Raw genomic sequence first — 13,911 nt, forward strand, 5'->3', positions numbered from 1 at the left:
CCCAAAGCATTTAATGGAGTGTTGTCCTTCTCACTTAGCTTACCATGGGACAGAAGGACAGGCAGAGCAGCGCCAAGGCAGAGGCATTTCACAGGTGTCAAATCGCATCCATAGGCTTCTGAGGAGAGACCCTGCCCGTGGGCACACAGGTGAGGTGTTTCCTGATGGAAGCGCAGGCCAGGCATGTGTGCTCAGGGGAAGATTCTGACTCCCTACATTTTCCTGCATCGCTGCGTTTACAAGCACTGAGTAATGACACTTAGAGAACAATGAAGCTGTTATATACGGCCACAAAATAAAAAGAAGTTGACGCATCTACATGATAAAAAAAGTTCCAAAGAATTTAATGTAGATATTATTTATACATACACTTTATAAGTAGGAATATGGCAGACAGTTGAATTAGTACATAAAGTTTTATTTAAAGTTTCCCCCCTACAAGCAAGCTTCATTTACACAGTCTAGTACTGTACAAAATTTACATTCTTTGTGTGACTTATTCAGTTAGCACTTTCCTTGGTCATGCCTTCCTGAAAGATAGAAAGATTTACACAGAGTCTTCATAAATCTTTAAATTATCTTAGTAAAAAAAAGAACCACTTAAAAGGACAACAAATATCCTTTAAAAATGGTACGTTTTAGTAGAGACAGGTGACAGTCATTGTTTAATGGCAGACCTTATCCTGATCTTAAATGTCATTCAAGGTTTCATCATTTAGTATCTTAACAGCTTCCTTTTTATATATATTTATATTTATATACTTTCAACAGGAAAGGAAAAAAAAAAAGTCATGATTGCACCAAATGTATTTTACAAGGGATCCCTTGGATCTGAACAATATAAATAAATACAAAACCAACTAAGATTGCACTATATAGTAGAAATGGATTGAGATTTCAGGATATACACTCCACCTTTATGAGTTCCTTAGTGATGCTCACTGGAAAACTCCCCAACGGCACATTCAAATATTAGCATCTTCAGATAATTATTTTGTTTAAACATTTTTTTTCCAAGCGTGCAGCTACCTCATCAATTGGGTTATTGCATTTGTATGGTATCAGTCTTTACTGCATTACTCCAATTTTACAACTGTGTAATTCTGCTGCAAGCAAGGGAGTTGCACTGCAATAAAACTGGACTGATGCCAGAGAGAAACTGTCCCATGATATTTGCTCTCCATTATTTATATTGCTCTCAAGCATCAATATATAGTGTAATTTCTGTGTACATTTGCCCTCTTTCTATTTTGCTAAAGCAAATAATGAATTCTTTCTCCCATCTATTCCCTCTGCAGCAGCAACCAACCTCCAGTAGTTGTATGCTCTTTGCTTAATGCACTAACATTAAGACCTATCGTGAAATATATGTGCAGGCTTGAAAACACAGGATCTGAGTCTACTTTGCCTGTTATCTGGCACAGCCAGTTACAACAAGGCAAATTAAAGGCCAGATTCTTAGCTGACATAAACCAAAGTACTTCCACTGGCTGCAACAGAGCAATTCAGTTTATACCAGCAAAGAGGATGGTCCTGAGGGTAATGGACGCAGCACCAGTAAACCACAATGGAAGAATTATGCACACACGTTACTTGAGGTGTAGATGATTATGTTAACTGCAAGATGGTGAAGAATCAGGCTCAGATTTTGTCACTGCTTTTGCAAAGCCAGGACAGAAAGATGTAAGCTTAAAACATAGACAGCCTGATTTGTGCAAGCAGCTATGAGTTCATGAAGCGAGTCCTAAATGCTGCTGGTCCCATGTGGTAGCATTCTGAACTCGTTTTGCAATGTGTAAATAATTACACAGGCTATAACGCAGTGGAAAGTCTAGCCTCATATGACTTTGGATCAACAGTAAAAATCTCTCAGAGTTTCAGATGTTAAGATCAACCCACACCGGAGTATTTCAGCTACTTACCAGTGTCTTTCCAAAATCATGCCTAATCATTTAAGAGTCCAAAGTAATACATTTATAGTTAAATGCAGTCTTCTTGTCTTTGCAAGCAACTAGCATGGATGCTCCTATCTAACAGGTTACTGAAAATGTAAGTAAGGGTTCTGGTGCTTTGCTAAACAGTCATAAAAATAACTTACTTCACAAACCCAGAATTTAAGGTGTAGGACCAAATTTCTATTATACTAATGTAAAAACAGTCATTCTATGCAATTTCAGTGAGATGACTCTGACTTTACACAAGTGTGATTAGAAGAATTTGATCCTAATCCCTAAACTGCTATTGCAAGAAGTGCTCTGTAAAGCATGGCTTTCATTGTAGTCTCTTTCCACTGCACTTACACATGGAGACTTTGAAGGCAGAGTGTATTACTTGCCAAGCTGTGCAAAAACTGAATGATATTTCTTTACCTTTTATAATCTTCTGATGCTGTGTTGCTTGCAGAGCATGTGAAGTAGCTGTAGGTTAGGATTAGAGGAGGAGACAATCCTGCAATGCAGTCTGAGCTTTTCACTATCTGAATTCTGAAGCATTCATGAAAACAACATCCTCATGACTTCAACACAGATCACATGCAGGTAGATACAATGCACAATACTGATCTTGTCTCTTCAGGCTGTATTTGAACAGTTAGCCTTCATTTTTTTTAAAGTTAAATTTGATGTGAGGAATATCTCTGCAGCAGGAAAAAGTTAAAATCAGTCTGAAATGGCAGTCTGTCAGCATGTAATGTTCGGTGTGTTTTAGCTACTTGCTTCATAAGACACCGGCATCTATCTGAAATGGGACAACACTTTTTTTTTTTGCTTTTAGTTTGCTCCTAAAGCATAAATATGGAATAAGGGGTCAATTATGGTAGCTTTGTTTTAACAGGAATTCTGTTCTAATAAAATATTTACGTCACCCATCATTATTTTTCCCCAATGCAATCAGTGTTCATGTCAGTGCTCCTTGACTATCATTTGTTGTACGGCACGCAGGCTGGCAATATGACAGTTGAACAAGCAGGTCCTGCAAGTGGCTCAGCAACATCTCCTTCTAGTTCTGTCCAAGTCCCTTTCTCAGGACTATAACAAATAGTAGAAGATTTGTAGGCTCCCTGTAGTAGAAAATAAAGTAATTATTAAATGTGGCTTTGGTAAAATGCAAGTCACACATCAGCTTTAAAGATCTTCAAAAGTGAGTTCAAAAGTGGTTTTGAGTTCTAATTTAGGAGTCCTTCCAGAGGTCTGGTTTTCATATGGGCTGAGCACCCAACCTCTACAAATTTACAAGCGCCTTATAAGCAGAGCTATAAGGATATAGTCCCGTCAATCACTTTTGCTAAATTTAATCTGATTTCTATATTACTCCATGTCAGTGAATAGTCTGATAACAAGTCATCTAAATAGAAAAGCACAAAGGTGAAAAAATACTCCATGTTGTCCACAAGTTGAAAACCAAACCAAAATCTGCCCCTGCAGCTACTACATCCCTCATGTCCTCTCTGTCCCATCTGAGTAACACACAGACTGGCCATAGGAACTCAGAAGGAATGGAAGGGCCATTGCAGAAAGCAGGTACACACCATACTCCAGCTGTAGCCTCCTACAAGGTAAATGCTGTCATCAAGGACTGCGCAGCCAGGGCCACTACGACCCTCCAGAATAGGAGTCTGGAGGATATTCCACTGGTCGCCTTTTGGATCGTAACATTCCACAAGCATTACGTCGAGATGGGAGAAACCTGGATGAAGGCATTTAGAAAAAAGAACGTGCGTTATGACATATGGCTTTATTATTTGTTTTACTGTTAAATTTGTTAAATTACAGTTTCAATTATGTCATTACAATTATAACATCATTGTTAAACTTTCTTCTAGAAAATACTACCACATACATTTAAGCCATCTTCTGTAACGTTAATGTCTCATTATTTCCGTTCAAATAAATCTGTTGAAAGCTTTTACCATTAGTTCTACAGTTCTTCTACAAATCACAAGTACATATAAAACCTGAACATATCAGAACGTAACGCTCAGTAATAACCTATCAATGATGGAAGCAGATTCAAGCAATATTCCTCCTCATCTATCAGTGCTAACGTTAATTTGAACATGTAGGAAAAGTCTGTCCTGGAAGTCTCACAAAAGAGGACTCTGCCATGGAGCCCTGCCGTTCCCCTCCAGTGGAGAATTTGTACCATTTCATCCACACTTCAGTCCCTTCCCTCCCCCCTTTCCTTTCAGTTCCTCCTTTTGCTTCACTGTACAGAAGAAACCAGTTTTCCAAAAAGCCCTTCCACCAGGCAGCTGGCTTTCCAGAAGCTGAATGCTAAAATACCTCACACAACAGGGAGTGATTCATACATAACAACGACACCTAGGGCAACAGTTGTAGAGGCAAAAATGCAACGTTTATTAGAAATTCCTTCTTTCCCAGAGGATGGTAGGTGAAACTGGGTGAAAAAAAGAGAAGGCAGGATGGAAGCAATTCAGGCCTATGATAACCAAAGCACGTGCTTTAGCTGTAGAAGAGCTGTGACATGTTAACTTTTACTTTCATAGGAGAAAAAGCCAACACTGTGGACCTCTGCAACCTCTACAAAATTTTCAGGTGCATGTGTGCAGGCAGCTTTTACCTCCTTCACCCTGTAAGGTTCAGACCAGGAACACCCATCACACTGAGGGTGGCGAGTAGAGGCACAACAGCTTTATTTATTTACCAGGGAAAATTTACATCTGAGACTCTGTCCCCTACATGCTCCACATACACTCAGATCTTCAAAAGCAGCATGTGGTTTCAGAGTCTCATGGGAACTGTGGTGCCAGAGCCATCCAGGCACATGGCCTGGTGTTACTGGCAGTTAACATGACTCTTTCTTTTGCATTACGATTTTTTTTTTTTTTTTTTTTTTTTAGGCAAGAAAGGAGAAAGAAGAAAAAATGTGAATATAAACTGTCAAATATTGTCACGGGACAAAGGAGCAGGAGCTGTGCTTTTTGTCTAAGTGGCTGGATTAAGCAGAATCTCTTTAGCAGTAAAAGCAGAGGCATGTAGGTATTAAGACAAAAATACCAGATGCCTAAGCAGTAGTTATTTTAATATGAGACCTTTTCAAAAGATGAAAACAAGAGACCTCTAAAAAGATTTATAATTAACAAGCTACATTTAATACTAAAAAGGGATCTAAAGAGCCTAGTCCTAATATTTAATGGCTGGAGGTTTTTTTGGGTTGGGTTTTTTTTTTCCTCTTCATTAAATCAGGAGCTTGCTTTTGTGTGTTGCTCTGAATAAAGCTCTCCTTTGGAAAATGATTTACAGAGGAAAATATTGCTGGTACTTTCGGGTCAAAGAATAATCTGTTTGTTTCACTGAATTCTTGGTAATGACAAATTGTCCATGCCTTTGAGTAATGGAAGCTCCCATTTTTATTATCTAAAGCATTCATTACTCATATATTTAATGTACTGTTATAATTTTAAAATAATTTGCATAAAATGTTTTAAAAATTGCTGGCTCAAGTGTCCTGTTAAATTGTGTTGCCTGGTTTTTAATGTATTTAACAATGACGGTCTAACAAAAATATTCTTTATCAGTAGATGGGGGACACTGGAATGCTTTTTTGCTATTAAAAATGTGACCTTTCAAATGGTTCCCTCCAATTGCATACAGTCGATCATTCATTACAGCCAAAGTGTGGATTGCTCGCTTTGTGTTCATGTCCTGTTTTCGGGCCCAGACGTCCATCACAGGGTCATAGCAGTACAGCCAAGGGACATATTCTCCATTGTGAACACCTCCTGCAAAGTACATATACTTCTGTTAATTAAAATAAATAAAGACATTGTGCTGCAGCAGGTTAGCTCTGTTTTGGGGTTCTGAGTTTTTGTTGGTGAAGGTAGTTTGAGGTTGTTTTTTTGTCATATAGCAGTAATTATAAAAGACACTGGCCTGAAATATATATCTTGCCATTGTGAACAGCTCCTGCATGGGCTGCCAAAGGTTGTGGTAGTGAAGACACATAACGCCACTCGTTTGTCTCCAGATTGTAGCACTCCACGCTGGACAAGTAGCCAGTTTCGTTTCTTCCACCGATTACGTACAAGTTCTTGTCAAGGCGACAGGCATAGAAACTGGCTCTCCTGGAGGACAGGGCAGAACAAAACAAAACAAGCCAACAACAAACCAATTAGCCACTTTTTTTTTTTTTTTTCCCCTCTCCACTGACTCCCTGCACTAAGATAGCTGCTTCTTCAAATGCTACTTCAGAGAGAAGTGTCCAGGAGCTTCACATGCTCACAGCTGTGGCTGCTTTGCTAATCAAATACACACTCCACTTCAAATAAATACTTCATTTTGGTGTCAAAACAATTAAGCACACAGAAACCTGGCAGAAAATACCCCTTTTCAAAGCTGTTTGTTGCTTTTTCACACCCGTGAAAGATAAAAAGGTGCTCATTAATGTTTGGGGCATTACCTTGTAAGGGATATAACAACTCAGTAAGACAAAGTGAAAAATGAGGTAGATAATGTAACAATAATGAATTATCTTGACATTCACTTTCTTTATGGTCCTTCAAGGGTCATTGTTCCCAATTTACTGAGAGAACTACATCATCAAAATTTTTCTTCAATTATCATTTTTTTCTTCTTTTCTGCAGTACTGCAAATAGAACAACTTTCCTTACACTAGACACAGTATTACATTTTTACCCTTTAACTCGAAAGAAGGCTGTCTCCATCCAACTAACTCTGAGAAAAGTTTTAGCCACCTGTCTGATTTCACATGCAACTCAGCTATGTAGAAAAATAATTAATTTTTCTGGCCAGGACTGCTAGTCATATAGTGGTTCATCTTCCTCATGCCTCCAAAATTAACAGTGTCTGTTGCTGAAGTGAAAGTAGAAGAGTAGATGATTTTGAGACCCTGTTTGGTGTAATCCACTTTGAGGGAAAACTCCCTGGATTATTCAGCAGTGGGAAGGCTGGCTAGGGTAGAGGCCTTTTAATTTTAAGCTGCAATGATATAAGAAAGAAAACTGCAAGAGAGCACAGCTAGGCTAGGATGAAGACCTGTACAAAATACTGAATGACAAGAATTGTCAGTCCCAAACCTAAAATTTTCTCCTGGGTAAAACTGGAGTGGCATGGGAGCCCAGAGGCAAGGAGGCAAGTCAGGCATGACAAGGTCTAGCTCTGACAGCTCTTGCAAAGCAGGCATGCTGGAGTGCGGCCACAGCTTGCCAAACCCTGCTCTGTGGCTGACACAATGCGCTTCAGTCCCTGACTAGGCACCTGAATTTGAAACTGGGAGCAGCTGCATATTGCACATGGTCAATCTTGGGTGCTTGATGGTCACCTGCACCATCAAGGGATCGATCCTGCAGACTGCTGCAAAGCATTCGGTATGAGCGGTGGTTCACGTACAGAGAGCAACACCCTGCAATGAACCGCTCTTGCATGTCCCAACTCCTCCCTAGGCTTCCCTATAGCCACCGCATGACCAGGTGAGCTAGCAAAGCCTGGTGTGCCATGTCTCCAACCTGTCATCTAGCCAGGCATGCGTTCAGGAGCATTTCCTTCAGTGAAGGCAGGAATAAGATCTCTCCTTTACCCACCTGCCTATTTTCACAGAATTTGCAGTATACTTTAACATTCTGGAGAGATTTCCCTTTGCTAAATGTGGCTGAGACTAGCTGGTGGTTTTATAAGTTGGAGGAGAGGTCAGGCAGACACAAAGGTACAGCCATGGAAACAGCAGAGGTGGCTGGGCATTCGGGGAGCAGATCTGAGCAACGCTGTCTGTTTCTGGCCTTACTTTTTGGATTTGGTGCACACCTGTCAGGACTCCTCACCAATGAGGGTCACTGAGCACCTCTGAACACCTCCTGTCTACCTCTTTGGTTTCACCTTGCCCGTACATGGACGACTTGGATGGTGTGGGACAGCACCCCTTGTTGAGTGGGAACACCACCATAGGGATAAGGCTACTTAAAAAAAAGATGCAAACAGGAGGACAGGAATACTGCTAAGTGTCTCCATCTCAACTGAGGAATTAAATAAGACCATTTAATTTATCTGTCAATGGGCAGATAGAAGCTGATGGCATATATTGCTCTGCATGGTCGGGCAGCAAATTGTGCATCTATGTTTTTAGCCTGATTTTCTATGGAAACAAAGCTTATTTGATTACACTGTACGTGTACCCATGTCTGCCTGAGTGTTGTCTCCTCAACAAAATCCTGCCGGCTGATTTTACTCGAATTTGACAGAGGGTATAGGTGTTACAGGCAATCAAGTGTCTATACGCTTCCTGACAGTATGTGACAGGCCAGAGGCAAGACAGCCCATAGAGGTCCCCAAAGTAGGAAAAGCTGCAGAGGTCGCATCCTATTAGACATCAGAGAGCCTGCATGTGCAGACACATGTTCTCCGACCCTTCTGTGTCCGGCAGCTGCAAGGCACAAACCCACAGGGTGCCTGTCATCAATGCTTGGGGTGCTCACGCATCTGCTCGTCCATCCTCACACACCTGCTCTGATGAAGCTGTTAACGAACTGCTCTCAGCATGGTTTTTTTAGTTCAGGTTTAATAAACAGAGGTAGGTACAACTGGCAGGCTTTATTTTCTGAACTAGGATTTCACTGACATTATTCTATACGTGTACTCCTAGTTTCATCCACACAGTGTCACTATAAGGAGCAAAAATGAAAGCGTCAGCATGCTTCACTCTTCTGCTTGGATGTGAATATTCACTCAGTAGCTCCTGTCACAAATATTTTAAGCTTCTTGGCTTTTTACTTTTCAGTGATACAGTGTGTAAGGGGCATGATGTTAAGTGATGACTTTTTAAACTGCTGTAAAATATGATTCAGATTAATATATAATACAGCAATCTTTGCATGACAACTCTCCCCACAAAACTGGGAAGACATTAGCCATTCTAATCAGGTAACAGGAATGTGCATCAAGATCTGAATATGGACAATAAGACAATTATCTTGTGGTTTTCTTCAGGACTTGCAAGTACTTGACATACGCTGGTCTCTGAAATGCTTTTCCTTCACACCCCTTAACTCAATAATCAACTAACTTCTCGTAAGTACACACACATAAAAGGGAAGAATTTATTTCTGATTTACACAGATGATGAATTTATGCCCTGTAACAAGAAATACAACTACTAGTTTGAGGTTTTAAACTACCAATGCTATTACTAATCATCACAATATCTGTACCTGATTTCAGAGTCACTTTTAGAGTATATGCTTTGCTTTTTAAAACTAAAGTAATCTTAGTAAGGGTCAACATTACTACTATTAAAGTCAAAGACTAAAATAAAAAGTGAAATTGTTTTATCTCTTTTCCTCTCAGTTTGCTTGGCCCCAGTGAGGACGCTGACCTGCTCACTTCCACTTGTGCTTCTCCAGGCCCTAGCACAGTGCTGTGCTTTCTGATGGTCTTTAAACAAAAACTTTTTACTCGAAATGTAAGAAAAAAAGAAGATGTTTTAAATGTTATTATGCTCCACGTTATTATGTTCTGCATTATTATGTTCCACACACCTTATCCAGCTCGAGGCTGAGCTGGCAAGATGCAACAGCACTGACTGAGGTGTCCAGCTGAGGCTCTCCATACAAGTTCAGATACGTCTGCTACAAAGACCACTCCTTCAGTAGGCATGTTAGTCTGACTGAACTGCTTTTCAAAAAGCATCCCGACTGTTACTGCATCATCAGGCAGATGTGTATTTCAAAAGCTTATGAGTCATTTGCTGCTTCTCTAAACAACACATGCCTGAAAATAGTACATACTTCTCAAATGCATGTATTTTTGCGATGTTTTTCAAATGAAAAGAAACCAAACTTGGCTTTAAAGAAAATACACTGATGGCCCTGAATCCATAACAGGATTAGACTTTTCTTTATAGCTCATACAGTAAAATCAATCACATATAGATTTTAGCATATGAGATAAAACTTCACTCATCAAATATTTCATACAGATTTTCAACTTGAGAATATACTGCCTGTGAATGAGACCCACATTTACCTGGCAGTCATTTCAAAGGAGCTATTATAGTCTATCCAGCCAATTATTCTCAGACTAAAATTCCTAAGTAGGTTTTGACTTGATGGACCATAATGACTCAGAAAAACCCATTAAACAGTCTGTCTTGTCAGTGGTGCCTGCATGATGCCAGCAGAGATAGGGCGTGACCCTGTACTCCTAGGGGGGGAAAAATAGCCTGTTGACTTTAATGGGAACTTTATCTGACTAAAGGAGCTGGGAAAGGAAACTGCATAAAAGCTCTCTCTTGTTTGTATGATCTTCTAAAAACTGGGCCAGACCCTACCTTTAAAGGCTGCAACAACTCTGAGGAAGTCATTAGGGATGAGTAAATAAACCATTAAAAACATTTTAGGAAGTGGTTTGAAAATCCCTGTTTTCCAGCAATAGCCCCAATGCTTAGGAACCTTTAAAGAAAAATAACGGGCAAGCCTATGTTAATGTATTCTGAACAAAAGAGGTGAAAATTACTGTTGTCATAGTAAAGCCCCTTGCAGAAGGAACTATGTATGAGTGGACCATTACATTTAAATAACACTGTAAGAAGCTGAGATGCTAACACATTACAGTTTATTACCGGGCAGCTGCTGAGCAATCACAATACACAGCGGAGTTTCTGACTCTTGGTTGAAGGCAGCAGTTTCCACCAGAGCACAGGGCAAGACATACTCTGCACCTGTGATTATAAACTGATTTTCTACTGAAACATAACTGGCCACTGTGGAGGTGGAAGAAGTCCTACTGCCTGCTTTCTCCAACCGTCAAATACCTAATTCTGCCTTATGAGCTCTGTCAGCCAAATAAACCCAACTCAAATAAACCAATTCAACCCGCTGCATGTGCCCCTCCAGAGTTTTGCTTGCAGACACCCAGAGAGCTTAATTAGGAACAGATTAGGCTCCACAGAAGAGCTTCAGGCTCTGTACAAAACTAGTCAGCCTCCTGGTTCACTGAGGATGACCTGCACGGTGATGTGCAATCTCACAGACATCTTCTGTCTCCTCCTCACCGACACCTGAGCTGGCTGTGGGCGACACTGTCCGGGGATTTGAACCAGAGGGGAAGGCATCCCTTTGTTTTAAGGTTAATAATCAAGTTGTGGGGTTCTTCCACAGGTCTGCCAGGAGTGAGGGAAAAGGCTGTGGGCTGCCAAATCAGGGCCACCTCTTTAGCTAAAGCCTGCTGCTGAATTAGCTCTATTAATATCTAAAAAAGTAATTTTAGTAAAGGGCTTTTAAGGTAAAAGATGGTGTTATTAATAAAGCCAGAAACTATAATGAACTGTGATGCTCTTTTTAATCTTTATTTACATGGCTAATTTTACCAGTTCACCCAGCTCCAACAGGGAACCTACTCAGATTTGTTCCACTTGTGCTTTTTCATGCACTGGTATAATGCAGTCTTCTCTTGGTGACAAGCATCACACACGTGTCTGCATACGGACTTAGGTCAGTCAAACTGAATTCTGAAGAAGGGCCCTTCAAAAACTCTACAGACTGACATTTTACCTCTGGAAAATTGAAAAGACAGCCGTATTTCCATGCATCTCATAACACACGCTTTGAATCACAAAGTTGCACTGAGTTCAATATATTTATGGCGGCAGACATCTGAACACTGTAAACAGCCAACAGAAAAAGAGCTACAATGCAGACAGCACATGAAATAAGGAAGTGTCTTAGGAAGACACTGTGAGGTCTCTTGTACATTGGATGCATGAAGATGGGTGTTGAACTGAAAGATGGACACTGAATGCTTTTTCATAAAACACAACTTTGGATCTTCTGCCTTTGAGATTATGCTTACAAAACATACATCGTTCAGTTCAGGTTTGGGGGACTTTTTTCCTGCCAGGGTAAGATTTGGGATCCAGAGTTAAGTTTACGTCATCTTTACGGGTCATTGCTCCAAGTCCACGTGCAGCTCTGGTTTTTGGTACACAGAAAGATTAAAACATGCTACTCTGATACCTATTAGCTGACAGCAACCTCACTCAAAGAACACCTAGGATTAAGACTCCTAAACAAGGGCAGACATTTTCAGAAGAGCTTCTCATGGCTGGCACGGTGAAACAGAATGGAGTCAACATGTGAAGGTTTAATTTCCCTGCAAGGTATCTGACTATAATTACTGCTTGTTTACTGCAAACTCATCAGGACACTTCAGTCAGGGAACATGACAGGACACTATGGAGACTTCAGAAAAATCCTTCAGATCTTTTTGCCTGCTCAGGCAACCAGTAATTGCACAAAGTCCATGCTTATTTTGCATGAGTTAGCACTGCAGGATTTGGCATCTGGAGTTTTAAATTTGGAAAGTTTAAAAAATTAGGAGACAAGTGGGATGCAACTGCATGCTGCAGATTTATCTCGGTATTTTCAGTGCTTCTGTAGGCCTCCTTACTCCCAGAACTAAGCCAAACTTCAGCTGCTCCTAGGATGATAAAACATACACTGAAAAACACATAGCAGGTTTTTACCTCTCTTGCATGGGTGGAAGTTGTATCCAGCTGTTAAACCTGGGATCGTATCGGCTAACAAAGTTTGTACTGTGTTTCCCTGTAAAGATAGATTATTTTGACACTCAGCTGTTTGTTTCATGTATTTAACATCATGATTGTAATATATATTACATATACTTCACAAGTTGACAGCTTTTATGAAGGGTTCCCCCTTTTACAACAATGTATGATTACACTATGTGTACAGTAATAATTCAACAAATGGGGCACTGCAAGGTTTGAATTAGCAATTGCTAGCAGTAAAAGCAGATAGAGATTATTCTTGCTCTCTGTAATAAGATCTTGAAAATGTATATTTAAATTTACTTATAGATGCTGTGGTACTTTCACAGCCACAATATATCACAGCACTAAACAAAATTACTGCCCAAAAGAGGGCATCCACATGGTATTTTTATGACTAGACTATTTAGTGTCAGGTAAAAAAAAATCAAATGGAGAATATGTGCTTTTCTTTCTCCTCACATCATCTCTATGAGGAACATGGTAAAAAAAACCTTGTGCAAATAACCAGGCGCTGCATAAGCCATCAGCATGGGGTATGCAGTGTTTGCACTACATAGTTTATTGTACCATGTACTTTCAGTGTAAGTTAGAAGGAATTACACATGTGCATCGAAGGGGGAATACACTCTTAGAGTTTTATTCCAAGTGTGTTAGCTAAAATATGAAACATGAGCAACAGACACCAGCTAACTAGCTTATCCCTGCTGTCAAGCCCAAAAGCTGTATTCATGTCTTCACGATATTAAGATTTCACCTTATTTTACATGCAGATTGACATCAAAGCAAGAAAACTGAAGCAAGAGAGTGTATGGCAATTTCCTGTAACACCTGAGACTTCAACAGATGAGGATCTCAGAAACAGAAACCTTTGTTTATGTATGTGTGACTAAAAAATTGAATTAGAGGCTTCACAGGCCAGCAGAATAACCCCACTGCACACGTCACAGTTCTATAAATGGTCACTGGGTATTCTACAAGGTGAATATCTTTGCATCGGACAAGCCTCTGTAGGATTGGCTCACTCTGCTCGTTTCATTCCGCACTTACTTCAGTATGTGTAAATAGACCATCAAGATTGTAGAGAAGCTAGAATTTATGTTCGTAATAATTTAAGATCATGTTCTACAAGAAAACAGAGAAAGAAACCATGTTGACCACTCCATCTGGAAGCAAACTCATTCCTTCGCTATGTTATAACCATGTTCTATATGAGAAGAGTAAAGCAGAAGACTGGTGAATAATGCAGCATTTCCCTTCCAATCCAGCGTGGTACCTAATGAAGACCAAATCCCTTTATGCTGAGCACCACTCAAATGCATCTCAAGACATAGGGTGAGATACCCATACGCTAAGGGCAACTGGACATTTTGTTAG

General features: G+C 40.1%; 1 protein-coding gene across 1 annotated transcript in view; it reads right to left on the reverse strand.

Annotated features, from left to right (window-relative positions):
• Positions 1-319: 319 nt before the first annotated feature.
• KLHL14 (kelch like family member 14) overlaps positions 320-13,911 on the reverse strand; it is a 59,269-nt gene continuing 45,677 nt past the window's right edge. Inside the window, exons 4-8 of the mRNA XM_026843648.1 lie at positions 12,490-12,568; positions 5,892-6,082; positions 5,582-5,740; positions 3,527-3,684; positions 320-3,058 (exon numbers count right to left, since the gene is read on the reverse strand). Of these exons, the coding sequence (XP_026699449.1) occupies positions 2,918-3,058; positions 3,527-3,684; positions 5,582-5,740; positions 5,892-6,082; positions 12,490-12,568 (728 nt within the window). The 3' untranslated portion in view covers positions 320-2,917. The remainder of the gene's footprint in view (positions 3,059-3,526; positions 3,685-5,581; positions 5,741-5,891; positions 6,083-12,489; positions 12,569-13,911) is intronic.

The sequence above is a fragment of the Athene cunicularia genome (genome assembly GCF_003259725.1).
Source record: "Athene cunicularia isolate RWA chromosome 2 unlocalized genomic scaffold, athCun1 chr2_part1, whole genome shotgun sequence".
Lineage (NCBI taxonomy): Eukaryota > Metazoa > Chordata > Aves > Strigiformes > Strigidae > Athene > Athene cunicularia.